The sequence below is a fragment of the Mytilus trossulus genome, chromosome 6 (assembly GCF_036588685.1).
Source record: "Mytilus trossulus isolate FHL-02 chromosome 6, PNRI_Mtr1.1.1.hap1, whole genome shotgun sequence".
NCBI classification, from domain to species: Eukaryota; Metazoa; Mollusca; class Bivalvia; order Mytilida; family Mytilidae; genus Mytilus; species Mytilus trossulus.
The window spans coordinates 11,542,762-11,568,548 of NC_086378.1; the positions used below are offsets into that span (position 1 = coordinate 11,542,762).

Genomic DNA, 25,787 nt, shown 5'->3' on the forward strand with positions numbered 1-25,787 from the left:
TCTTGTTCTGAGTTGAATTCCATTAATTTTGCATTATTTTGTTCCAACAAAACTACGTTAGAATTGATATTGATGTTGTAATTTATGGTAGTTATACAACCTATCTATTTTCTGACATAGTATAAAAATGGATATGTGGTCTTGTTTAAAAAGATAATCTATTTAGACTCTTTTAAACATTCAAAAAGAATAAAGTCTAATTTTATTTGACCATCCGCTTTATACTTGCGTTAAGCTATATGGGTTGTCTAAAAACGTTTCTGTTTTATTCCTTTTCTTTTTTCCTTAGCTTAGTTTAGTTTAGACCTGTTCCACTTGTCGTAGTTTCAAACCGAATGTCTTTCCAGTTAACTAATTACCCTTTACGCGTAGAGACGGAGCATCCTTGTACCTAATCCATAGTTTGTAGAAGATTATTAATTTGCTGATTTACAGATTGTTGTTTATTGATCAAAAGACGAAGGACACATTGAAATTTCGCTATCGTCCGTTGTAAACTTCCTTTTTCTTTAATCTCCTCTGGAATGACTTTATTTATTTTTACTTAATCTTTTCCTATTATCATCATGTTTATGAGTTATAAAACAATATATAGCCAAATTATTGTGATGTTAAGTCTTTACTTAGGCAATAGAATTTCAATAGATAGTCCAAATGAGTTTTATAAATCATGTTTAACTAAGAACGCTCAAAGCGAAATATTAAAAAGCCAAGGATGTATATGAACAAAACGTTTGAAGAGTTGCATGCCCAAAACGTACCAAAACAAAATTCAAATCCATTTAAATAAAATGGGGAATGTGTCAATTAAAGAGACAATAACGCGTTCAAAGAGCAGACAACAGCCGGAGGCCATCAATGGGTCTTTAATGCAGCGAGAAAATCTCACACCTGGAGGTGGTTCTCAGCTGGCCCCTAAATATGCAGACGTCACACTCAAGTCCAAAACATATAAATGAACTTAAAAAAACATACAAGACTAACACAGTCCAGAGGCTTCTGACCTGGGACAGGCGCAAAAATGGTGAGGTTTAAACATGTTTTGTGACATGTCAACCATCAGAAAAACAAAGGCCGTCTTTATCTAAGGCAGTTGAAACCTTAGTTTATTTGTATTTTTAGAATGTATATATTGACAATTTTAGAAAAGGTTTGTTATAGGTCATGTCGATACGGAAGTACTGACTACTGGGCTGATTTAACATAAGGTACATTCTACAGAAGAGGAACGTTTTGTAATCCCGACAACCATGTAATTATCAACTACAATACCATTAAGAGAACACAGATAATACTACATGACCAGGGCACAAACTTCAACTGAGAAACAATAATGTCAGAGTTCCTATACTGTATAGATATGGATAGACACTGCTAACTTAGTTTGTTATTGTTATACAATAAAATCACAATTTTTGCTTCAGATTATGGTCGGTTGTTATAGTATAATTCATTATTGAAATCGAATGATTTATATTCCATATCACAATTCACTTACTTGTCTTTATTCTGTTTTAGGACATCCTGAAGTTTTTAGCCTTTATTGTTTTGGTCTTTTCTGCCTTCATGGTCGGCCTTAACAACCTGTTCTGGTACTACAGCATGAGGGAAAGCATTGAAGTCACCAAACACAATTTTACAACAAGAGCAGAAGTACAATTTGCAGAGTAAGTAATTTTGAACATTGTCTTATTCTGTTTATCTAAAGGTGTTACTCTTACTGATAAAGGGAGCTTTGATCATTAATTAGCAACTCTTAACATTAAACATGGGAGCTTTGATTATCAATGTGCATTTCTTAGCATTGAATATGAGAGCTTTGGTCATAAATGTGTGTTTGATTAGATCTGCATCAATAATGGACTTGGTACCTTATTTTGCTGTAAAAATAATCTACAATTGATTTACATTTCAGTGTTTTAGCCACATTCAGAACAGTATTCTGGTCACTATTTGGTCGCGGAGACACTGATGTTGTCAAGTTGGGAGAATATGAAAATAAATTTACAGAAGACATTGGATACATCATTTACGGTGCATACAACATCGCCATGGTGATAGTGCTATTAAATATGCTAATTGCCATGATGACCAGATCCTATCAAGATATTACTGTGAGTAATGTTTCCTGATATCTGTTGTACTTACATTATAAAGATAAATATTATATTTGGTTTATGCTTGTAAAGCCTCGGTCACACCTTAACGGATAGCTCGAACGGATACCTTACGGATGACGTTTTTGAATTCCGTTCATTTCCGTTAGACGTCCGTTCTTATCTGTTAAACGTCCTTCCATATCCGTTGCATGTCCGTTTAGGGTACGTTTTATCCATCGATGTCCGTCTTGTCCAGTGGAAATTTTCGAGCATGTTCAAAACTTTGAACGGACGTCCAACAGATGAAATGTCCGTTAAACGTCCGGTAAGCGTCCGTTTTGTACGGTACTCGTCCGTTACGTGTCCGTTATACATCCGTTGGAGGTCTGGAAGTTAAATTCACCAACGGACTCCTGCCGGACGTTAAATGACAAGACGGGTGTTGAACGAATGAGAAACGGACTTCTACCGGATGAACAACGAATAAAACGGATGATGAACAGATCTGAAACGGATAAATGCAAATTAAAAATTTCGCGTCAGAAATGCCAATTATTGGTATGTCAGTTTTCTTAAGGTTCATGAATTCTTATGATTCATAATCGGTCTTAGAGTAAGGGCACGTCTTCACAATCAAGCAGCTCTTATTCAGGCCAGACACTGCCCTTTGGCGGCATTTTAAAGAAAAAACCAAAACCAGGTACACAGAAACCTTTGTGAATATTTATGCGATTTACATGTATCATTTTGTCGCCTTTAATTTGTTCGTACATCATGTCATTCGTTTTATCCAGTACGCTTCCGTTAAATGTCCTTTTTATGCGGTACTCGTCCGTTGGATGTACGTTCGACATCCGTTCTGTCCGGTACGTTTCCGTTTCTCGTACCTTGCATATCCGGTGTGTGTCTTATGCATTCGTTAAAAGTCCGTTTTATTCGGTCAGTACATCAACGGACTCCCAACGGATAACAATTTTGTCAACGGACAGCTTCTTTTTTCATCCGTTAGGCGTTTGTGCCTATCCGGTAAGGACCGAGGCTTAAAAACGTCTTGTATTCAAACAGTTTAAACCCCAACTCAATTACAAAATTAGGAAAAGTAAAACACAAACAATTCCTGATATGAATGCTTGGGTGAATAAAGAATTTATTGTTTTTGTAATAAAATCGTTGTATATCTGGGTTTTTTTTTATGAAAACAGTAGATAATAATTTAAATTATATTCAGGTGGACATGTACTTGAACGTGTATGCAAGAATTTTATCAAGCCTTTTTTTTTATTTAAAGTACCTTCATAGTACTTTCACACGTTAAATAAATGCAACAGTAGTATGCCGCTATTCTAAAGTCATGAAGCGATTGAGAGAAAACAAATCCGGGTCACAAACTTTAACCGAGGGGAACACACCAACTATAAGAGGAAAACAACAAAACAGTAGAAACACTGAAGTGCAACACTCGTAGAAACGAACTATTAGATAATAAATGTCAATTTCCTAACTTGGTACAGAACATTTTAAGAACAAAAAGGTGGGTTTAACCTTGTTTTGTGGCTATCTAAACCTCGCGCTTAGCTTATCTTATAATATATGGTTTGTCCGTCGAATTTATCATATTTTTGATTGCTTAAAGATTTATTTCACAAATAGGAAGACGCCGATGTGGAGTGGAAATTCGCAAGAAGTGTTCTTTACATGGACTATATAGGAGAAGGAAGTGTTCTGCCTGTTCCATTGAATATGTTAGGACTTCCGAAAGCTATTGTTCGCAAATTTACTCGATGTTGCTCAAAATGTTGCGAAAGTAATGACAACGAAACACCTGAAGACGGCAATCCAGACGTCGCTCCAGAACCAATGGAAAGGAACGGTCGTCAGAATGGATTGGTATGTAAAGAAAGATAACCTTATTATATGACATTTAATTGACTAAAAAGATATAATTTGATTTTTAACAATGCCTAGATTAAGCCCTTCATTGAAATACGGTTCAGAAATGTTTGATACATGTAAGCTTGTAACATATTCCTCTAATGCCGCGCCAGTTAAAAGAAGAACCATTAAAATGTCAAACTAATATGTTTGATAAGAACACATCATAAAGAAATCCCGAAGTATAACATGTCATCTATGATTATACAGTTATGGTTGTCAAAAACCTCGAAATGAAACTAATGTACAGAACTATCGTTATCTTTTAAAATATTTTTATCTGTTTGAGTCTGTTCAATATGTTAAAATATTGATCGTGTTTATTTTTTAAAACAGAATGGTGCACGTTCACGAGCAAGATCACGTGACAATCTCAATCTTCAACTCAGTGATGGACATCTGAAGCCAGCAGACATTGACCGGAGACGGAGTACAGAGAGTTTACCTTTTGGTAAAAAAAGCTATCACGTACGTTTTGAATCAAATAAAAATTGCCTCACATTGAAATTATTGAGAAATTTAACGTAATTTGTATTTAAATTGTACGTTAAATATCTATTAGCCATGCGCATAATTAAATGTTAAAATCCCTAAACTGTTGTTGTCTCTTGGACATATTCTCAATTCTATCTTTTTGAATTTCAACCAAATATGAAGAACTGAATCGTCCTACACTTTATTTGATACCTAAACTTTATAAGTGTCCATATAATTAACGTAATTTTGCTCAGTCTACCAAGTGTTTTACGACGAAACCCCTCCCTTAATTGTTAATAATGGTGATCAACCAATGACGTACTTCAAAGTTCCTGTCAACAACCTGTTCTAGAAGTGGTGTGAATATTATTTTGATATTGATAACTTTCACAGATCTTTAAGAGTACCTGCAATGAGAGCATTTCCTCAGTCAAAGCTAAAAGACAAATTGAAAGAGTTGATCCTGCTTTAATTCGTAAAATAGAATAACCAACGTAAAACCATGTATCTTTAATAAGGATGGGCTACATTGTACTTGTTAATAAGCACTCTGATTCAAACAAAAAATGATGATTTCACTGACAAAGTCCTGATTACAGGAACTTCTGAACGAAGAAAAGAAATAAGCTTTATTATTTAACTCCCTTTTTTGCTTTATACATATAGATGATGTTCTCTGAATAAATAATTAAAACTTTCATGACCTGATGACGAAAGATATGTTCCCCTTGTGCAATTACAATCCCGTCCATTTCTCCTTGAATGTGACCCTACTTCATGAGACTTCACCGGTTCAAAGCTGATATGAGCAACACGACGTACCACATGTAGTGCAGGATATGCTCACCCTTTCTGAAGCATAACAAATCACTCCCAATATCATTTGGGTTGTTGTAGCTCAGCCTTTGATATGTGAACAGTTTTGTTTGTCTGTTTGTCTGTTGGTCTTTTTCTTTTTTAGTCATGGCGTTGTCAGCTTTTTCGAATTTTGAGATTCAATGCCCTTTTGGCATATGTTGCCTCTGTTTTATAATTGTGTAATTAAAAACACTACAAATTTTTCTTAAAAATGGAGACGGGAGATGCCCATGAATAGTAAAAATGATTAGTTGAAAACGAACTAAATATGCCATGGAAAAAAAGGAAAACGATAAAAAAATAAAGCAAACAAAAGTCAATAAAATTACATGGAAAACTGAAGACTAAGAAACAAAAATATAAAAAAACAGGGAACTTTGTATGAGCTCGGGAGGGTTAAGCAGCTTCTTGTGTTCCACATGTGGCACTCGTTGTGTTGTTCATGCCAGTACACACTCCGTGTTAAGACTTATTCAGTAGGTCCCATTCGATGGAAAGAGGATTTGATTGTGTTTACGACAAATGTGACATAGAAGTCGTCATCTGTGAAACGGATATTTCATAACGATAAATATACCCATGATATCGACTGTAATTTTCTCGAAGGGTTCACTTCAACATTACCTCTTTGAAACCTTTGTTTATTAGCTTGCTTGTAAGCAGAACCCCTCTTTCAATGAAATTATGATAGGAAATGAAGGCTCTAAAGATCATATTTTCAACATAAAAAAAAGTTAGAAAGAACTTTGTAAAATCTGATATTAGATAATAGTTCACAGCTATACGAAAGCACGTACGGTTGTTCAAATTTATGTAGATTCAAAGAGTCATATACTTACATTTTTAACACAAGTTGTGAATTTATCTTAAGGATGTTTGCTCCTCTACTTTTGGAATTTTTGCCAGATTTTAGAAAATCTGGTTTTATCCATGTATAAACATTAAAAAAATTTGCCCACTAACCCCTACTTTTCTTTTCAAATTTTTATTTCATATTATTTGAAAAGCCATATTTCAAAATTTAATGAAATCCTTGTTATTTTTTCATATTTTTTTTAATCAAATAAGGTGCCAATGTTAAGTGAAAGAAAAGTTTAGAGAGAATTATTTCCCGCCAAATTTTCAACGACGTATATCTCGAAAACGAGCACATGGACCCTCCATTTTTTCTGCTTTTTTCGTTTCTTTATGTATATGCTTTCAATTCATAACAGTCTTTTAAAAAACTTGTTATTTCTAAACAGAGTAGCGAACATCCTTAAAGTAACTTGTGTTTTGTTGTCCATTTGCAGAAAGTTATGCAAACGATAGTACAGAGATATATCTTTGATATGCAGAGAGAGGCAGAAGTTACAGAAGGTAAAGGTGGTATTATTTTAATTTCAGAATTATTCTCAATTGACAACAAATATACTAGGAAGAATATTAATTAGTTATAGTTTTCATTGGCATTAAATCAGATTGAAAACACAAATCATGTGCTTACAAAAATCTGACAACTCTCCGTTTAACATTCTATTTTAAAGTCCTTCGGAATCACCATGCATTTGATTTTATCGTAATGATACAGAGATTCAAAAGTTTGTAGGCGTGAATTTCATTGGCTGATGTAATAACTAAAACAATAATTATAACAAAGTGTTATCATAACCGGATCTTTATTTAATCAATTTGATTGGAATTTATTTTATTAACTTAATTGCTCATTATCTATCATATGTTTTCCTAAAATCTTAGTTCTCCGAAATATCTATATTGTTTCCAAAACACTAGCTAGAGATAATTGAGAGTCAACTGGGAGTCTAGTGCCGATTATAAAAGAAATATATCTTTGGTATAAAATTATAATGATTTTATCATAACCTTCTTTATGCATAAAAAACATAAATTTGGTATAATTTGGACCTTTGAATTATTGAAAAATTTTTCATTTAAGTATGTTATTTACTATAAGTAAATACAAAATCAATGATAAATAAAGGCAGCGGTATTATACCGGTTTTCAGAAGTCAAAAATCTATTCAGGAAAAGCATATTCAGATTACAAATCTAAAATGAGGGGAATACATCAATTATTAGTATAAGAGGCAAATAACGGTAAAACAGAAATACTGAAGTGCATCATATATAAACACCAACATACATAGACTCGGAAGAATTAAAAACAGCTGCTATATTTCTGACTTGGCACAGGAAATTTTCAGAAAAATAGTGGGTTGGACTGATTAAAAAAACCTTATTAATTGACGTGTGTTGGCTATCTTATTCAGTGATCGTGCTTTAATTCTAGTATTTATTTTATTTTGTAAAACAGATGACTTTGAAGAAATTAAACAAGATATTTCCAGTTTCCGATACGAGATGTTAAACACCTTAACAGTTCGAGAAAAACAGCATGATGAAGTCATGTTAAAACTAAGCCAAATATTAGGGGTCCCAATAAGTCCGTTGGAGAAACTAAAAAGTAGATCTGGAACGCCTATTAAACAAATGTCCATAGACGAAGAGTATGTCTCGGGACCATATGATAACAATGTTGAAAAATCATATGAAAACAGTCAAATCGTATGTGAAGCAGATATAAATGTAGAGACTTCTAATGTAGAACTAGGTTATGATCGGAATGAGCAAGAAAATGATGTAGAGCAAGGAGGGTCAGGTTGTGAAAGGATTGAGGAACAAAATGATAAAGAAGAAACAAAAGAATTAGGAATATAAAACAGTGCAAACAGTTAAACTTGACGTTTATAAATTGTTTTAATGCGGACTTGAATCAACTTTTTTTTGTATCGTTCGTCTGTTGTTCGGTGACAATTCGGTGCAGACTTAGACTTGATTTTATTTTTATTATTTTCTTTATACAAGTGCGCTATTAAAAATGTACCGTATTAATTTCAGTACAATAACACTAAGTACGTAAAAAGAGCAGTTACTTTTTGGATATATCTTTATACCTCACTTAGTCAGATATTTATCGAAAAGTTGAAAAGAAGTCTAAAAAAGTTTTCATGATATTGAACTTATTTTGGTGGGAGCACTTTTCTGGATTAGTTAAGAATGTACCATGCCACTTGATTGAAAATCCAAAAATGTTTGAAGACCAAGCAAATTGCGAAGTTATAGAGATTAAAACCAAAAATTCCTAAAAGTTGTGCCATATTAGGCTTACCTCCATCAGCTCTTCGAACTTTTCCGAAGTCGTTTAGATGCCAAGCTTATGATCTTCGATCCTTGATCGGAAGTTAATGCTATCTTTTTGTCGGAGGATAAAAAAAATTCATGTTTGAAATTTTTTTTTAAATATTAGTTATAGCAAATGAGTACTATATAGGTCGACTGTGCTGGCCTGCAAAAGTTGGTTTAAAGAAATACTCAAAAGTCTGATGATCAACTTTGAATGAAAATGGGGAAAACTAGTTTTTTTGAAAAGATTTCTAAATAAGATTATGTTGAGATACAATATATTATCAAATATATACGTATTTCACAGAGATTAAAACAAACAAATGAAACGTAGACATGTTTTTCAAAATAACCACGAAAGTGCCACGTAACAATGTGAATCTAACGCTCCTCCATTGTGTAGTGCTACAGTGTTCGGATTAAAAAGTCGCATCTCTTAGTTTGGGTTTGTATCCATCTATTTAGTTTTGACATGTTGCCTATTTGTAAAAAAAATAGGCAACAAGTCAAAAAGACAATGTTGTCCACGTGTGCAAAGGCTGTCAAAATATTTTTATAACGTGTTTGTAAAACGTGCACTGTTTTGCTTTACCGTTTAACTGTTCCATTTTATTCATATGTAGTTCATGACTCGATATAAATGTTTTTTTTATAATCTTTTTGTATCTGAACAGAATAATGGAGTGCCGTTGTTACATAACTATTTAATCTTTTTTTAAGTCATTTCATTTCTTTTTATAAATGTTATTTATTGTCAATCAAGAAATATGTGATAAATGTGGTTAAATGTATCCTTAAAGTAAATGCTTTATTTGTGAGTTTAATACTTTTCATCTTCTGAACCTGTAATCCTTTTTGAATATTTATGAAATTGTTTCATCTGGACAATAAGCATTATCTTACCATGCCATGTTTTAACCGAGTAAGCTTATACCAAAAAACGACATAAATGATAGTATGATAGCAACCTAACGACTCACCTTGACTTTCTTCAATTAAGATAATGTGTTTGCTCCCAGAGTATCTTATACAAATAATAGTTAATGATATGTATTCGTGTGTATGGTACATTGTGAGAATATAACTGTGATTATTACTGTGATATATATATAAAAGATGTGTACTTTGTCCTTATTTTGTTGTTTATGATTTACTTATGTTTTGAAATTTTGATGTTTACAAGTCAGTATATAGCTGAGGATTATTTTATATAACTCAACAACCTATATATTGAAATTGAATACACGGTTTCAAGGGAAAAAATAATCACTGGTTTGTTTCAATGCTTACAAAGTATCGTTTTCTCATTTAACCAATCGATTTAAGACAAAAAAATATGAATTTCAACGTTTTCGTTTAAGCTAAAATTTCAAAACCAAGAAAGCATCTAAATGTATGCATGGTTTGAGTAAAGTGTGTCATTCCTTCGTTGATATTCAAATACCAAATTCTCATTTTCGAGATTGGGTGCCTATTCTTTTTGTCAACCTTTACACAAAATCAATTTTGAGATCTGTTCAATAACGCTTTATTTCTTATATTCTGAGTTCACTTTGTCAATTTTTCGGAATATAATGTCTTGCCAAATGTTAGTTTTCCTGTTTATTATATTGTATGATAAATTCGATTTTAAACTCTTGGTATAACTTTACTTTTGTTGACTTGTATATTCGATACTGTGGGATAGATGAAAACATGTGATTTTGTCCTCCGTCTTGTATTTCTTAACAGCTACAGATCATAATTTCTTTTTTATTATATTCTAGCTTTGTTAAGATAAGATCTATATATAGTATCCCTTTTTTATGTCGTGCGTATACATATTTTGACTATTTTATTGATTGTGACTGTTTATTTAACGCATCATGTAAATGTAACGGAATTTGATGAGACTGTTATTAAAGTGAGAGGGTTAGCGCTATAGAACCAGGTTTAATCCACCATTTTCTACATTTGAAAATGCCTGTACCAAGTCAGGAATATGACAGTTCTTGTCCATTCGTTTTTGATGCGTTTTGTTTTTTGATTTTGCCATGTGATTATGGACTTTCCAAATTGATTTTCCTCTGAGTTCAGTATTTTTGTGATTTTATTTATACTTCTCGCATGACAAAGATATGAATTTACTTTAAAATGAATCGAACTGATAGATATTTTGTCGCATTATTCTTTTATACTGTTTTAGAGTCGGAAATGTCGGTCAACATTCTGACATAGATTTCTGTGAATTGATACACAGTCACGAGTGTAAGAAGAGTTTTTAATATCCTCCTCAAGTTTTAGGTCAATAAAATAATTCGGATGATTAGTTGAACTAAAAATGACAGGACAAAACCGATATGCAGTTATATCGTTTTAGATAGTTTGTAGACTTTGGGTTTTAGGAACAAATTACACTAACTCCGGTACAGGCACATGTATATACAACTATACTACCGTATACAATATAACCACTTATACAAATATGCAGGTTGTTAACCTTTTTGTCAAAATCAAATATGAATTTCTAGGAGGCTGTCAAAAAAAAATATTGTTTTTAAACATTGTATGCGGTTTAATTTTTGATTTTTTTCGATTTTTTTTCTTCAAATATACCTGGGTGTGGGGTGGAGGAATTGTTCGAGAGACCATCAAGTTGAAAACGACAAACAGAAAAAAACAAAACTTTACATTAAAAACTATAGATTGAACAACACTAACCCCATCAAAACCCGAGGATTAAATAAGGTCACCCGGAGGGGTCAGCATCCGTCGTGTTTTCAATCAACTTAGTAACGAACTGATACGAATGGTTTGTATAAAAACGCATCATGGTATGTCATGATGTTCGTACTTTTATGAAAATAGATAAAACAAACGATACACAAGGAGTCGTAAAGCCATCTGAACTCTGACCTGTCAGACGTACTTGGAGAAAAAGTTATATTTTGAAGAAAGAATTATCATAATATATTTTTTTGGTAATCTTTCTATTATAACGTATTGATTATGAGATATATTGTTGTGTTTTATAATACTTATATTTGTATGATCGCAAAGATATTAATTATATGATATGAATCCTTTTTTATTATTTTGCACAGATAATTTACATGTGTTCATTTGATGTACTCCGCTCATAACACCTTAATTTGTAAAATATGTGCCTTTGTCAAACAAATTAGTGCATTGCACGTTATGGAGTAAAAATTATTTCATCTGGAGTTTTATGGAAAAAAATTACGACTAAGATTGATCGTAAGTCATGAACAATTCAGTCATATTTACGAGTAATCTTAGTCGTAAGTATTTATGTGAAGCATACTCTTGACTGTATTGCTAAAAATGCCATTGATAGTTCAAATTACTATGAAGTCTTGATAGATTGTTCTAACATTGACGTTTTCAATAATCATGACTCTTGAATGGCAATTTTAATTTCTTTGCAACAAAAATCAAAATAGCTTTTGAAGACGTCGGGCGTCAGAGCAAAAAGAATAATAAATCGCCTATAATTTAAAAAAAAAAAAAAGCCTATATAAAGATGTCATGATTATTTGGGATACTGGAGCATATGCTTAATTAAATATGTGTGAATCTGATACATCGCCATATGATGCTCTGCAGGACAGAGATAATGATGTGTTGTAAGTGTTGGGGTATAATGTTACTTGTTATGTTTGTATTAAAATTTTATAAAAAAAAATGCTTTATCTCATTATTGAAACATAACAAAATTCACAACATTTACATAATAGGTGTCAAAGGTACCAGAATTATGATTAAGTACGTCAGACGCACGTTTCGTCTACATAAGACTCATCAGTGACGCTCATATAAAAAAAAAGTAAAACAAGCACAAAGTTGAAGAGCATTGAGGATTCAAAATTCCAAAATGTTGAACCAAATACAACTAAAGTAATATATGTCTGGGATAAAAATATCCGGAGTTTTCGATAAATTCAAAATTTTGTTAACAGCAAATTGATAAAAATGACAACATAATTGATATTCGTGTCAACACCGAAGTGCTGATACTGGGTTGGTGATACCCTCGGGGACGAAATGTCCAACATCAGTGGCATCGACCCAGTGGTGTAAATAGTTATCAAAGGTACCAGGATTATTATTTTAGTACGACAGACGCTCGTTCGTCTACATAAGACTCATCAGTGACGCTCATACCAAACTAGTTATAAAATCAAACAAGTACAATGATTCAAAATTCAAAACGGTTGTGCCAAATACGGCTTAGGTAATCTATTTCTTGGATAAGAAAATCCTTAGTTTTCGAAAAATTCAAAACTTTGTAAACAGGAAATTTATAATATTGACCACATAATATTCATGTCAATAACGAAGTGCTGAATTCTGAATGGGTGATACCCTCGGGGACGAAATGTCCACCAGCAGTGGCATCGACCCAGTAGTGTTAATAGTTAGCAAGGGTACCAGGATTATAATTTAGTAAGCCAGACAGTGACCTTGGCATCGTTACCAATGAACAACTAAGAGAGGTGTTAGCCAAGGGACCAAAATATAGAATTCCCCAGCCCATTAGCTAGGAAAAGAACTTTAAGTTACTGATTGATGTAGTTGAGGACTATGCATGAAAATTGGTAAAGCGCAAACCAGACGAACCAGAACTGAACACTTTGTCTGAATGGATCAAAGCTATTCGATCCTGCATTCGGAAACGTATTCAAAAGTTACGATGTACTATGAGCACAAGAGTTACTAACCCTTTTCAAGAATCCGGATGATGTGGATGCTTTATCCTCTTTGCATGACAAATATGTCGTAATTACAGCAGATAAGGCCTCTTATAATATTGTCTTCATATGTAAAAAGCATTATTTACAATGTCTCACAAAAGAGCTTTGAATAAACAGACTAACTGGTAATCCTACATATTCTTTAACATCGTTTACCAAGGACGAAATTTTACAAAATCACAAATCGGTCCTTCTTTCTTTTGATATCAACATCAAAGAATACAAAGAAAATTTACCATCATAAAAACTACATATAAAGAACAATACATAGCTGTATCATCAAAATGTTCGACTAAACATATTTCTATAGTACTAACTTCTATTCTTTCTACAATTAAAGATCACAATCTTTGAAATTTTGCAGCAACATAAAAACTTTTTGATTTTTCTACGCTATTCACTACTATTCCCCCTGCCCAATCGTAGATACAAATTTCTTGTTTTGGGTTACAATAATTCATATTTTGTGAAGAACCACACTGAATCTACCAGAAAATATACTGAAGATGATATTGTCAAAACGCTTAACTTTTTGATCAACAATATATTTGTTGAGTTTGGAGGATTCATATTTCAACAGTCGGTATTTCAAGGGGTACTAATTGTGTACCTCTACTGGCCGATTTGTTTTTGTACTCGTATGAAGCAGAATTAATTCAAAACCTTCTAAAAGATAAACATAAAAAGCACCTTGCGAAATTCTTTAATTTTACTTTCCGATACATTGATGATGTCCTGTCATTGAATAACCCATATTTCAGCCAATACTTACGTCTCATATATCCCAGTGAACTTGAAGTTAAGGATACTACTGATACTAGAAGTACTGCTTCATACCTTGATCTTTTACTCAATTTTGACCCAGATGAATGACTTCACACGAAAATCTATAATAAACGGGACGATTGCAACTTCCCAATTATCTATTTCCCATTTCTCAGCAGTAACATACCCTCTGCCTCTTCGTATGGTGTTTATATATCTCAATTGATACGTTTTTCTCGTGTATATTCACACTATATGGACTTCATATACAGGAGTGTGTTCCTAACACAGAAACTGCTCCAACAAAGTTATGAGGAGGACAGATTAAAAATTACACTCCGTGAATTTTACGGACACCATCACAAATTGGTTGATCCATACGATGTGCCTTTGTCCAAACTAACTACGTGTTAGATTGTGGTTTGTCATTACGTCGTCTGATCTTTTATTACAGAACGTGACTTATTTCCGATTGTGACTGTTGGGCTGAGTGTGACTTCGCATTGCTATAAGACGTGTCACGGTACTTTTACATCCCAAATTCATGTATTTAGTTTTGATGTAATATTTGATATTCTCGTCGGATTATTGTCAAATTTTTTTACGTTTGTAATTGTAAATCTTATATTTTTTCTGATGTATTCGTGTGGTATGGTAAAGATAGTTAATCATTCAGTTCATTTATTAGATTTTAGTTTGAATCAACGAAATTTATACGATACATTTGGTTTACAGTTTGATTCAGAAGAAACACCGACATAGCTAGATAATACAATTAATTATCTAATTACTAAAACAATTTGCTATTAATTAGTATTGTAATTTTCATTGTCATCAATAAAGGTTATATAAGTCATACAAATCTAATCTTGAATTATATCCTAAATCTTTTTTTTTTTGGGGGGGGGGGGTCGTTTTAGAAATTCAAATGTGACGTCACTTTGAGCGTTGAACTAGCTAACTCGACTGTGTATTTTTATGTGCTGGTATTTAAGTTGTTTTATGAAATGTATCCGTTTTTATGCTGTATCCATTATATAATCATTTTATAAAATTTACTGTTTGCAAAAGTATGAAAATAATGATGTTCTTATCCAAGGCAGATAACCTGGCCGTATTGGTCGTATTGGAAACAAATTTTTGAAACTTTTGGTCCTCGGTGCTCTTCATCTTTGGACTTTTTTTGGCATTTAAACTTTTTCCTCTGAGCATCACTGGTTAGTCTTGTGTGGACGAAACGCACGTCTGGCGTATTAAATTTTAAAACCTGGTACACTTTGTTGGTTTTTATTTGTGTGTTTCTCTGTCCTATATTTTTTCTCATTTATTTGTATTGTAGTCTGGTCATGTAATGTTGTCATTTTAATGTTATATTTAACATTGCCTTTAAGTGGGGGGTTTGGCATGTCACAAGACCAGGTTCAACCCATTATTGTCTTTCTTTAAATATCTTGTTCCAAGTCAGGAAAATTTCCGTTGTTATATTATAGTTCGTTTATGTGTGTGTTACTTTTTAATTTTGTGTTTCTGTTGTGTCGTAGTTCCCTTATATTTGATGCGTTTCCCTCAGTTTTAGTTTGTAACCAGGATTTGGTTTTTTTCTCAATCGATTTATGAATTTCGAACAGCGGTATACTATTGTTGCCTTTATTTAAGACTCATCAGTGACGCTCATGTCAAAAAAGTTATAATTCAAACATGTACAAAGTTGGAGAGCATTGAGAATCTAAAATTCCAAAAAGTTGTGCCAAATAAAGTAATCTATTCCCGGGATAAAAAAATCCTCAGCCCATAAAACATTACATTCCTTTCTTTCTATTAATAAGAAAGAAGATGTGGTATGATTGCCAAGGAGACAACTGTCCACAAGAGACCAAAATGACACAGACACAGACATTAACAACTATTGGTCACCGTACGGCCTTCAACAATGAGCAAAGCCCATACCGCATAGTCAGCTATAAAAGGTCCCGATAAGACGATGTAAAGCAATTCAAACGAGAAAACTAACGGCCTTATTTATATAAAAAAAAAGAACGAAAAAACAAATGTGTAACAAACGGCAACCACTGAATTACAGGCTCCTTTAGTTTGCAATCGTCATTGTCGATGTCTGTCTTGGTTGTCTCGTGGTAGTGTGCTCGGGTGATCGGGTGTGTATTGTGACCAGTTTGATCCCAATATGACTTTAATCAGCAATATGGCTACATGTGTCTCCCAATGGCTACACAATGGTATAAAAAAGAACAAGGAAATATTGCATTCAAACAAAATTCACCTTGAAAAAAAAGAAATAAAAGTTACCTTACAGGTTCTTTTTAGGGTGAGGGGGACATGACGTATGAACCTTCTATCGAAGATTTAGACATCTATTATTTGATTTAATGAAGATTATTTGCATATTCTTTATTCTTTTCCTTTTCATGAGTTTTTGTTGGTCTGGTGCTTTAAAAATTCACAGAGCAATGTTTCCTTATAGAGAAATATTGCTCTAAATTATAAATATACCCAACTAGATATTTCATTCGATTGTGTGCATTGAGTTATTTCAATTGTCCTGATAAAAAATAACTATATACTTTAAATTAATAGATGTATGTGTTTGTCAATACATGCATAATGGAATTTTATGCGACTGTGTAATAAGTGAGAGGCACTATAAACCCAGGTTCAATCCACCATTTTCAACATAAGAAAATGCCTTTACCATGTCAGGGAATATGACAGTTGTTGCCCATTCGTTTGATATATTAGTGCTTTTGATTTTGCCATTTGATTAGAGATTTTCCGTTTTGAAATTTCCTCGGAGTTCAGTATTTTAACTTTTTTGCAATGTGTTGCCTTGTCAACAAATTTATAAAATCTGTAACGGATGTTAATTGCTAATCTGATATCATGACAGACGACTGACAATAGTTCATATTATGGACTTTATAAAGCTGCAACAAATATTCAAAGGCTGCATCAATCGATGACTTAAATCAAGGTAATTAAAGGAATGAGATCTTAACTTCATTGCAATGGAAATTCCCGTTGGTTTTTCCAGTCATTTACAGTGTGTGAGTATTTCAAATTTGGATTAATAGATATCTATTAATGAATTATAATGTAAGGTATAGATCTTATTTTGTGCACGGTATGTCATTGTAAACTTATGTGAAAATGGTTATCTAAAATATTGATCTTAAAAGAGTAACACCGAAAGCAAACAAACATGCGGTATATTAGAAATATATTGTCTTAGATTGCATCAAAATTACAAAATTACGCCCATTAAATTTGTAGCGTTCTTTCAAATATGTTTATGAGATCGCCGTTTTATTATCATGGTATTTCTATTCTTCTTGTCATTGTATGTGATAACCGAGAAATTGTCATTTGTAAAGTAAAAGTAAAGTAAAATTATCTTAAAGTCAGGTTGCATATATTATAATAATAATAATAATAATAATAATAATAATAATAATAATAATAATAATAATAATAATAATATAATAATAATAATAATAATAATAATAATAATAATAATAATAATAATAATAATAATAATAATAATAATAATAATAATAAGGAACATGAGCACTTGAGGGCTCTTTAACCGACTGATATCAATAAACAATACATACATGTAATACCATCAGATTTGTATACAACACAAACATACAGACAGCACAAACATGTATTAATACATAGATAGCACATGCAAAATAATACATAGATAGCACATTCAAAATACTACATAGATAGCACATGCAAAATAATACATCGATAGCACATGCAAAATAATACATAGATAGCACATTCAAAATAATACATAGATCGCACCTTCAAAATAATACATAGATATCACATTTAAAATAATACATAGATATACATGCAAAATAATACACAGATAGCACATGCAAAATAATTAAGAAATAATTCATGGGGGCTTGAATATATCTAGATTTTACCACGGGTTGGCCCTTTATGACAAATATTTTACCCTGAGCGATAGCGAGGGGTAAAATATCGGCATAAAGGGACAACCCGTGGTAAAATCTAGATATATTCAAGCCCCCATGAATTATTTCGATTCTAATAGGACAAATACGGCAATTCTTTTGAATCGAAGCGCTCTAGGTGGACGCAACTATTTGCCGTTCCCGTAAATTAATGCACTTTTAGTTTGGCGTAAAAGAACGGAGAAAACAGAATAAACGATATGCTCAAACTATTTACAATTACGTATTAGATAGATTTGAATGAATTTAAATGATAATGTACTTATACGTCTTCTGTGTATAAAAAAAATGGGCTTATACCACATTTTAGCATCGTTTGTTAACGTTTCCTTGTTGTGATGATTTTATGCTATCAGAAGCGTGTTTTTTCCCGTAAAATGCTTAAATTATTACGTCACATTCTATGACGTCGGGTAGTTTATTCATAAAACAACATATGACGTGGGAGTTCGATCGGAACAGCCAATGCAATATATTCATATTTTATCACGGGTGTGTACTCAAAGCGTTTGAAGGACGTCATGTTAGAATACATAGATAGCACATGCAAAATAAAAGCTAAGCAAGATATATATTAAACCAATGTCAAGTATCCACACATAGTAACACACATTATGTGTATTCAAGTAGTACATGCAAAATTAAACACTCTAAAGAACAAGCAAAAGACTGCAAGTAGCTACAGCACAGGTAAACATAAGAAAAGCAAAGAAATAACACATAAAATAACTGCAAAAAATGAAACATAAAACAAACAGCAGGCCTCAATGTCAAGTCATGTGGCAGCAAGGAGTTGCAATATTTACAAGAACAACAGGTACAATTTTCTGGAATAACACCAGGTGGAGATACAAATTTTGAACTGGCCAAAAGTTAATAAGCTCCTTGTCTCATTTACAAAGAGGTTCCAGAGTCTTGCTGCCTCATAACTTAAATCTTTTCCTACCGTACATTGTTGTTTTGGCCATATAAGTATGATAATGTCGTGACAAACGCTTGGATAACTGTGTTGAGCCGAGACAGGTATATTTGTTAATAGATATAGGAAGATGTGGTGTGAGTGCCAATGAGACAACTCTCCATCCAAATAAAAATTTAAAAAAGTAAACCATTATAGGTCAATGTACGGCCTTCAACACGGAGCCTCGGCTCACACAAAACAACAAGTATGATAATGTCATAACGAGCGTCTGACTCACTGTGTTGAACCGAGACCGGTATATTTGGTAATAGAGGAGCGAAAGATACCAGAGGGACAGTCAAACTCATAGATTAAAAATAAACTGACAGTGTCATGGTTAAAAATGAAACAGACAAACAACACATAACACAACATAGAAAACTAAAGACTAAACAACACGAACCCCACCAAAATCTGGGGGTGATCTCTGGTGACCTGGAAGGGTAAGCAGATCTTGCTCCAAGCGTTGCACCCGTCGTGCTGCTTATGTTATTGCAAACCCGGTAAATAGTTCAACTCGGTAGGGCAGCGGAATACGACATGAGGAACATATCCAATAGCCATTGTTAAACAGTTATTGCATAACGATCCACAAACTCATGATGGCGTCCATAAAATTTACGAAGACACGAGTTCAGCTTCACCATTTAGAACTCTTGGTTTAATAGAGCTACAGTAGTATACCGATGTTCAAAACTCATAAATCGATAGAAAAAAAAATCCGGGTCACAAACCAAAACCTATAGGGAAACGCATTAAATATAATAGAATAACGACACAACATTAAAATGTAACACACATAGAAACGAACTAAGCATTAGACAAATGCGATGAAAATAACAAATATAACATCAAAACTAAATACATGAATTTAGGATTGAAAAGTACCGTGACACGTCTTTTAATAATGTGAATTCACACTCAAATATAAGAGGAAACAACGACACAAAAGAAACACAACGTTAAAATGGAACACACAAACAGAAACGAACTATAATATAATAATGACCATATTCCTGACTTGGTACAGGACATTTTTTAAAAGAAATGAATGTGGCCTACCGAATTAGACTATTTACCGGATTTGTTATCTCATAAACAACACGACAGGTGCCACATGTGGAGCAGGATCTGCTTACCCTTCCGGAGCACCTGAGATCACCCCTAGTTTTTGGTGGGGTTCGTGTTGTTTTTTCTTTAGTTTTCTATGTTGTGTCATGTGTACTATTGTTTGTCTGTTTGTCTTTTTTTAGTCTTTTAGTCAGTTTCATTTCTATTTATGAGTTTGACTGTCCCTCTGGTATCTTTCGTTCCTCTTTTAATAATATTGCAAGATGGAAAGAGTCTTAGATTGTTTGCATTCTAAAAGATCTTTGGAATTTATTTTTTTTATCCATATCGGATTCACGCCACCTATAGAATAGGCAGTTTCACAATTACTTTAACGCCCGGCTTTGATTGTTGATAAAATAGATGGTTGTTAATAATTTAAAAAGAGGTTTTGTGGAACACTTAGAAGACCCAGCAATATACCGTTGTTTGTAAAGATACTTATGCAGTTTAGGTATCCAAAAACAGTGATGTAAAATCTAGTTCCTCATCTTTAGTTGAAATTCCAAATTGGGAGATATATACTCCGTATACAGGCGCTGCTGGAATGTTGCTACATAGAAATGGAAAGTTCACAATTTGAAAGCTGGTATCATTGAGGGGGGTCATCATTTCTTTTGTCAAACAACCCTCATTGTCAATTTCTAGATTTAGGTCAAGATATTGGGAGCTTAACTGTATCTGTAGTATCCTTTATCTCTTGTTCGACATAGTCACCAAATTTTGTATTATTTAGTGAGAGAACATCATCTCATAACCAACTATCTCGGTCATCACGTGACTTTTACACTTAATTTGTATATCATTAATGGTCAATTGGTTATCAATGAAAGTTAAAGGATATTGCTAACTTCTTATCTTTCCTCCTAAAAAGTTCCTGTATGAAGTCAGCCTCATATAAGTAAAGAAATAAGTCGACAAGAAGAGGAGCACAGTTGGTTCTCATTGGAATTCCGACACTCTGTTGAAAAATATGTCCTCCAAACGTAACAAATATCAGTGTTGTCAATCAAGAAATCAAGCATCTTGATAATGTCAGTTTCAGAGATTTTTTTGATTGAATCAGTGATTTTTTACAAAGTTGGATTTATCCCTCCCGAAGACAAGATACTGGGAAAAAAAGTAAGGTCGATTACCATTTTTTTCTGCCCGTATATTAACTTTTTATATTTAATGAAAAAAATGTGTTCTTGTCGCTAAATCATGTTTCTTGTCGCTTCTTGTCGCTAAAATTATTCTTCTTGTCGCTTCTTGTCGCTTATTAGTGAGACCGCCTTCTTCTTCTTCTTCTCTAAGTAAATTCCTCCACAACGGAGCACCCGTGTCACACGGTAAAAAGAAATCCCTTATTTCTATATTACTGTTTAAAAATATGGAGCAGATTAGGTTAAAATATATACAATCCTTAAAAGATTATCGTTGTCCTAAAACCGTTTATTAATGTAAAAGCTAACATAAAAATATTTACACCTACTATTCTATGTACATTAAGCATATAATAATGTAGTCATAATATCTTAAAACGCACAGATTAAAAAGGAGTGAAATAGATTTACTGTTGAGAGGTAAAAGGACATAGTTTATTTATTTATTTCTTGACAGAAAAAAATAAAAAGATAAAAAATATAGATTGCTATTAATGGTCTGGGATTTAGCATTACTATTTACACCACTAAAATTAAAATTAACTGTTATGTTACTGTACATAACATGCAGAATTTATATCAGTTTATTTCTATTTAACTAGTTGGTCTACAGTTAAAATAGAGGTTGATTGTATGGAATCATAAAACTTTTATAAAATCTAAAATATTTTATCTGAATCATTACCAATTAAGGCCTTTTTAAAAAATAAAATAAGGAATATTCCTCTTTTTGTGTTACATTGTCCATTTATGTTTACTCTTAGGCTTCCATTTAGGATATATATGTCTGATAATTAATCAACTCAATTTTTTATTTTTGTTTTTTGGGGGTAAAAGGTAATTGATAAATTAATGGTTATTAAGACATTGCACCCGGGGTCTTTTGCCTCAGACTGCTTTGATACTGCCATCCTTTTGTGTAATAATGTTCTGCCACAATGGAGGTCATAGCACAGTTTTCTGCTTATTCTTTCTATCTCTGTTGAATTTTCTTCATTGAGAATTTGAATATTTTCCCGTACTTTGGTTGAGTCAATAATTACTTGCATTAATAGTTCTTTGTTTCCATCGAAGTTCTCTTGCCATTTATTCTGGCCTATATTGCATATAATAGCTTGTTTCAGTGCAGGAAACACTTTTTGACGTTGTTCATTTAATGCTGGGCATCTGAGTAAGAAATGTTTTAAGTCTTCCTGTTCTATTTGACAAAGCAAGCATTTTTGATCATCACTATTTCCATTAAACCTTTGAATATGTTCTTGTAAAAGGTATGTTCCTGTCAGTAACCTAGCTTTAATATTTGCCTTTTTGACCTCGTATGTTACTGGAGGTAATGTTCTCCATACTGGATGGACTCCATGTATCTTAAGGCTTTGGATGTTACAATGTTTCAGTGTAGATTTTTCTTCCATTTCTTTTTGTAGGAGGTTTGTCCATTTCTCAGCAATGCTCCTGTTAGTATCTTTTTTCCACTGAATTTTTGAGGGCAGATGTTCTTTGAATTCTGCTATTGAAGGTAGATTGTAGAAATTCAGGATTTCTTGTACTCTTGAAAAGAAGCTATCAGCATTCCCTGCATTAATGGTCATCTGTCTTTCCATTACACTTTTCAGTTTTGTATTTTCTGATGCTAGTATGGAATACAAAAGACTCAACTGTCTTTTGTGTAACTCTGCCTCAATTGGAAGGGCTCCAACTAGCATGAGAACTGCTGCACTAGATGTCCTAATTGGTAATGATTGGAAGCATCTGAGAGTTTTGAGGTGGAATTGCTTCAGCTCTGACATTTGGGTGATATTTAGTGACAGTACTTCTAATCCATATAGTAGTCTTGGGAGTACATAGGCTTGATATATCTTGTATGCTGTAATAGGGTTTAGTCCTTCTTGTCCATTCAGTCCAACAGGAATTAGAGTATATAGTGTCCGTCTGGCTACACTGATATGCTCTTGAATATTTAGTTTTGTTTCGTTCTTACTTGCTCTGATGATGCCAAGATGGGTTGTCTGTTGGTCTTCTTTTATTGGTTTTTCTCCCAGAGTTATAGGATGTTGTTGTTTGGTTGTTTTTATCCTCTCTGTTTTGATAAGTGTACTCTTTTCTGGATGAATATTGTATCGATGCTGACAGGAAAATTTGTAGGCAATATTTAGCATTGCCTGAATTTCTGTTTCATCTGTTGTCATTAAAACAATGTCATCAGCACATAATGGACTTCCACAGTAATCAAGACCTATATTTAATCCTAAACCTCTTCTTTCTAGCTCCTCAGGTAGTTCATTTATATATAGCTTGTATAAATGGGTTGATAAAACTCCCCCTTGTCTTACTCCTTGTTTTATTGAGAATTGCTTGCTTAGATGGCTGTTCCACTTAATTTTTGATGACATATTGGTATATAAATCTTGAACCACTCTCCAGATGTCTGGTGGTAGTTCATAGAATAGTTTTTCCATGAGAATCATGTGGTGGACCACATCAAATGCTTTCTGACTGTCAAGTGTAGCTAAGAACAGGTTCAGGTTTTGTTGCTTTGCATGGACTATGCCCTCTGACACTATTAATGCTGCCATAATTGGAGATAGTCCTTGAGTGAATCCGAATTGTAGCTCGGATTGGTTATTGTTGAGATCTATCATTTTGTCAAGTAAGGCATATTCAAATACTTTCCCTAGGGCTGATGTAACAGTTATTCCCCTGTAATTTGTTGGTAGGGTGGAGTCCTTTCCTTTTTTGTGTACCGGTGTCAAAATTCCTGTTTTGAACACTTTAGGTATTTCTCCAGTAAGCATTATGTTGTTAAATAGAGACACTATATTTTGGCTTATGCTTTTACCTGCATAGATGAAATGTTCTGCTGTGAGTGAGTATTCATCTGCTGTTTTTCCTGGGTTGAGCTTGCCTACAGCTTTTATTATTTCCTCCTCACTAAATGTTGTAATATTACAGGTATCTATTTGATGTTTCATAATGTTGTTCATTAGCTCCAGCCTGTGCTTGCTATCCTCTAAGTATTCTTCGTCATAGTGCTCCTCCTTTGATGGAACTGCTAGCTTTTCGTAGTAGTCTGCAAATATACGTGACTGTTCTTCTGGATTCATGATTTCTTCTTCCTTCTCATTCTTAATGACTTTGGAGTTTGCATCTTTGGATTCATGCTTGTTTCTCCTGATCAGTCTATGAAAGGCTTTTGAATCAGGTTTATTCATAAGCTTGTTATAAAAGTTTTGTTTATCATTATGATCTTCTTTTCTTATTTGTTTCCTTAGCTCTCTTTTATGTTTTTTCATTTCTTGATATTCTGTATTTCCTTCAATCTTTGGTCTATCTTTCTGCTTCCATGCATAGAATGCTTTTTTGTTCTTTTCTATACATTCCTTTACTTTTGGTGAGGCTTTCCACTTTGGTCCTTTCAAGGCCACTATTTTCTTGACAACACTCATTTCAGTAGCTTCTTGTAGAATGTCTATGATATTAAGTGCTTGTTGTTCTACATCAGTTTCGTTTTGCATTTCATTCTTCTTCCTTACTTGATTTACTTTCTGTTGGTAGTTTTCAATGTTTGTTTCCTCCCATTTCAGAATAGTTTTCTTTTTGCTTTTTGTGCTGTTACTCTTAGTTTTTCCCTTAACAATCAGGTTGGTTTTTGCCTTTACTGGTACATGTGCTGAACTGTTAAGTGGATTTTGGTCCATTATTGTTGAATCTAAAAGATTATTGCCTCTGATGTTTTCTAGGATGTAATCTATCTGCGAGGTTGAATTTCCATTATGGTGATAAAACGTAGGTTTGTGAGTATTTCTAACTGTATGCTTTAACTGATGCTGACTGCAAAAGTTCTTTAGTAGTTTGTCATGGTTATTATTTCTACTTGGCATGAGTGTTCCATTCAAATCCCCCACTATGATCACATTGTGTGTTTGCTCATATTTATCAATGATTGATGAGATTTTATCAAGATGTTCTCTTGACCGCCAGTTAGTGATTACCTCCCCTGATTTACTTCATTTGTGTTATGAGTCATTGCAAGAAAATGAAAAAAGAAAGTCCCAATAAAAATCCTCAAGAAAAGATTGGGTAAGCAAAGGGACAGATGACTTCAAACAGGGCATTTTTGTCTTCGTTATTTCAAATGAGCATTTGCTTTATTGTCAGTGAAATATAATATATCTACGTGACATTGGCCATGAAGCGGAAATTATCTACAGTCACAGTAGTCTGACAGTAGCGAAACTGGCGAAAGTAATTTCCATACATATCATGATATTTACAGTATTAGATACCACTGAAGCCGTATTTAACAAATTACAACAGTTCCATTTGCGCTAATCATTGAAATTATACAAACAACTTTAATATTTACTTTACATTTATTTTTTAATGTTTACTTTTCACGGTAGCTCGAATTACCGAATAACATTTTTTTTTAATTTTTAAGTTATAAAATACACTTCTATTATAATTTTATTCAATAATATATGTTTAAAAGTCACTTAAAT

The 25,787-nt window shown here is 33.0% G+C and overlaps 2 protein-coding genes across 3 annotated transcripts in view; both read left to right on the plus strand.

Moving 5' to 3' along the window:
* LOC134720796 (short transient receptor potential channel 7-like) overlaps nucleotides 1-12,226 on the plus strand; it is a 66,073-nt gene extending 53,847 nt beyond the window's left edge. Inside the window, exons 10-15 of the mRNA XM_063583308.1 lie at nucleotides 1,519-1,667; nucleotides 1,916-2,114; nucleotides 3,750-3,986; nucleotides 4,368-4,499; nucleotides 6,659-6,725; nucleotides 7,681-12,226. Coding sequence (XP_063439378.1) covers nucleotides 1,519-1,667; nucleotides 1,916-2,114; nucleotides 3,750-3,986; nucleotides 4,368-4,499; nucleotides 6,659-6,725; nucleotides 7,681-8,084 — 1,188 coding nt within the window. The 3' untranslated portion in view covers nucleotides 8,085-12,226. The remainder of the gene's footprint in view (nucleotides 1-1,518; nucleotides 1,668-1,915; nucleotides 2,115-3,749; nucleotides 3,987-4,367; nucleotides 4,500-6,658; nucleotides 6,726-7,680) is intronic.
* Nucleotides 12,227-25,290: 13,064 nt separating this feature from the next.
* LOC134720797 (uncharacterized) overlaps nucleotides 25,291-25,787 on the plus strand; it is a 29,962-nt gene continuing 29,465 nt past the window's right edge. The window contains exon 1 of one of the 2 annotated variants that reach the window (XM_063583310.1): nucleotides 25,291-25,365. The gene's annotated coding sequence lies outside the window, so the exon portion shown is untranslated. The other variant, XM_063583309.1, reaches the window with a different exon arrangement.